Genomic DNA, 2,919 nt, shown 5'->3' on the forward strand with positions numbered 1-2,919 from the left:
TATTATCCATACGCAATACATACCAAATATAAATTATTGAATGATTCATGAATGCTCGGATAGTCTCGAGTCGTAGTATGCGGCGGTCCTATAGTGTAATGGTTATCACTTGAGACTCTGAATCTCACAATCCGAGTTCGACTCTCGGTAGGACCTCAGCTCCCTCCTTCTCCCAGAACAGGTAATCTTTTTCCCAAGGAAAATAAAGAACGCTTTTTTGGTCCCCTTCTGTAATGCGGAAGGAAAGAGAGGGCTCTCGGTAGGATCTGAGCCCTCGTCTCATTATTATTGAGCTTTTTGAATCTTTTTTAGGGTCGCTAATTATTTTTTTCTTTTTCCTTAGGATGAGTGAATGAAGTGAAGACCAGACGGCAGTTTTCACATTGCCTTCTGAAGCAATGACGGAGGGATAACGTAAAATATGCCCGACAATAACGCTGCACGGATGCATTATCGCTTTTTTGTTCTTTTTCTCTCCCCTCCACAGATAAAGAGCATTAAAAGCCCTCATTCCGTTTTGAAGACCGGGCCGTTCCTTAGCTTCTCCAGCACTCTTTCTGGGGAAAAAGAAAAGAAATAAGAAGAGAAGGACGCCTGTATCAGTCATTCGTCTCCCTCCCACCCTAGAGGCAGGGAAGAAAACCAGGGCCTCGGTAGGCCTTCATTGTCGAGCGCAACTTTCAGAGTCACCCAGAGACAGGCCGCGCGAGTCAATGTACCCCTCCTCTTCTTTCGACTCTGTCTGATTCTGGCACCTTTTTCAAGTATAACGCATCGCGGTACCGTAAACTACCTTCCTTGCCGCGTCTCTTCCGGCTCCAACATGTTGGATTATTTGTTTGGGTTTTCCGCGAACCGCAATTTATTTCGCGCATTTTTTTTCGACCGTTGCCCGGTGGCATACATATACACATAACGTCGTCCGTCGCCTATTTTATTCCTCAAACCATATAGTGCCAGGATATCTCTTCAACACCCCCTTCCAGCAAAGTGTTCGTAAGACCCGATTAGTTTCCCGGTACTCACCTTCCTTGCGTTGAAGCTCCGAGGCGAGGGCTCGCAAATCGTCCATCCGCCGGGCAAGGGCCTCCGCATCCATTCCCATCATTTCTGAAGGTCATGCCCCGAATTCCCACCATGAAAAAGAAGCAGATGCATGAGGGATGGAGTATGTCACAACCAGCTGCGAAATTTCGAGGAAAAATCTATCCCATCCCCTGGTACGGGCATCGCATGACCCGACCGCTGGGAGAGCTCTCGTGAGAAGGAAGCATCCATCACTTCAAAAACACAACCAAGGGTTTGTATCCATTCCTTCAATTCAAGGACAACACCTTTCGATAAAATCTCGACAACTTCGATAAAACACACACCCTTCCTCCTATTTCCATCCCTTCCTTCCCTCCCTCCCTTCCTCCCTCCCTCCCTCCCTTCCTCCCTCCCTCCCTCCCTCCTTTCCTCCCTCCCTCCCTCCCTCCTTTCCTCCCTCCCTTCCTCCCTCCCTCCCGCCTCTTACCCTCGTAAAGATCTTGGCGCGGATCTTCATCCTGCTCTTGTATGTAGTCAAACAGCTCCTTCACGCATGTGCTCATGGGTTTAGGTGGTAGATCCGGCTTAAGGATAAGGAAACGCGCATGGACCATAGAAAGTATTGCGGAAGTCAGTCACAAAAGTGTTGCAATTTAAAGCATCACGACCGCAGGGATCCATGATCTATTTGCTTACCTTTGACATGCATTCCAATGCTTGTAGCACCGTTGGTATTGGCACATGCTCTTCATCCGTCGTTGGAGGCGATGCTGCTTCCTCGGACCCTGCTCCTGGAAAAATGGGCGTCACAGTCTCCGTGGCGTCAACTAATTTTTCCGGTTGTCCTGTACATGTGGCCTCACTGGCATCCCCTCCTTCTTTCATGCCATCTGATGGCGGTGTGATGGTGTTGTACGATTCCTCTCTCCCCACAACCTCCCCTGTTGCGTTGCCGCCGGGGGCTTTCCTCTTCCCTTGGCTCGAGCGGGCAGTTGTAGTAAAATCGCGAGCTTCCGCCATTGTCTTTGTCTCCGTCACTTCCGTAAGATTGTACCTGGTCAGTTGGTGTACGTTACGCGGGGGCAATGGATGCTTGAGGATGGGGAATGTACATGCAAAGCTTTCCCCACTCTTGGGCTTGATACGGAGTAAGAGGAGGTTCATTCCCCCACCACGACCTGTCCTTCGGCTTGTTACCTTATAGATCACTCAATGGAACATATGTGCTGCATTCTAGTTTAATGCACCAGGATAAAGATTATCGAGAGACGTGGCGTGTATCGGTATCCGTCCATAAAAGTGCCAAGCAAGTCGGAAATAATCGCCTGACACGGGCCCGTGAAGAAGCCAGCGGGGCACTCCTACGACAACACGGTGGAAAGTAAAAGAAGTATGCTAAAATTTTACATTATACCTATAATACGATATACGGATGTGCTTTTATTGCCTTCACAAGCCAAAAGCTCGTGCGCGCCGGCCTATTTCCATTTTTTTCCGTGCATCCTTGCCCCTTCGCTTCACTTCACGATCCTCCTCTCTCTTCTCCTTTTGCCTTTCAACCTTCCACCACACCCACTGCTCCTCAATCCGCCACCCTCATGATGAAACCTTTTCGCTCCATGCCCCTCCTCATCTCCTCCTTCTCCTCTGGGGTAAAGAGTCGGCGGAGGGATAAGCAGGAGTCGAGCCATAGGCTTTGAGAGGAGGGACAACAAGACAGAGCGCGGTAGAAGAGCTGAGGGAGGGAGGGAGGGAGGAAAGGAGGGAGGGAGGGATGGATGGATGGATGGAGGGAGGGAGGGAAGGAAGGAAGAACAGGAAGGGGAAAGAGGGTGGAAGTGGGGTTTAATGTGAAAGAACGCGAGGTACGGGCAGAAGACCAGGCAGACA

At 49.9% G+C, this 2,919-nt stretch overlaps 1 protein-coding gene across 1 annotated transcript; it reads right to left on the reverse strand.

Moving 5' to 3' along the window:
• Positions 1 to 444: 444 nt before the first annotated feature.
• On the reverse strand, positions 445 to 2,088 carry NGA_0696800 (uncharacterized protein). The gene is made up of 4 exons (XM_005852428.1): positions 1,726 to 2,088; positions 1,517 to 1,613; positions 1,027 to 1,110; positions 445 to 557 (listed from the first exon to the last, which is right to left on the reverse strand). Exons 1-4 carry the CDS (start codon positions 2,047 to 2,049, stop codon positions 508 to 510), a joined length of 555 nt encoding a protein of 184 aa, XP_005852490.1. The 5' UTR covers positions 2,050 to 2,088; the 3' UTR covers positions 445 to 507.
• Between the last annotated feature and the right edge of the window lie 831 nt (positions 2,089 to 2,919).

This window comes from Nannochloropsis gaditana (genome assembly GCF_000240725.1).
Source record: "Nannochloropsis gaditana CCMP526 unplaced genomic scaffold scaffold1244, whole genome shotgun sequence".
In the NCBI taxonomy this organism is placed as follows: domain Eukaryota; class Eustigmatophyceae; order Eustigmatales; family Monodopsidaceae; genus Microchloropsis; species Microchloropsis gaditana.

Coding starts and splice junctions, on each gene's coding strand:
- NGA_0696800 (XM_005852428.1), bottom strand. CDS start 2,049: ATGGCGGAAGCTCGCGATTTTACTACAACTGCCCGCTCGAGCCAAGGG. Junction 1,614..1,725: donor CATTGGAATGCATGTCAAAG/GTAAGCAAATAG, acceptor CTTATCCTTAAG/CCGGATCTACCACCTAAACC. Junction 558..1,026: donor GGAGCTTCAACGCAAGGAAG/GTGAGTACCGGG, acceptor CTTTTTCCCCAG/AAAGAGTGCTGGAGAAGCTA.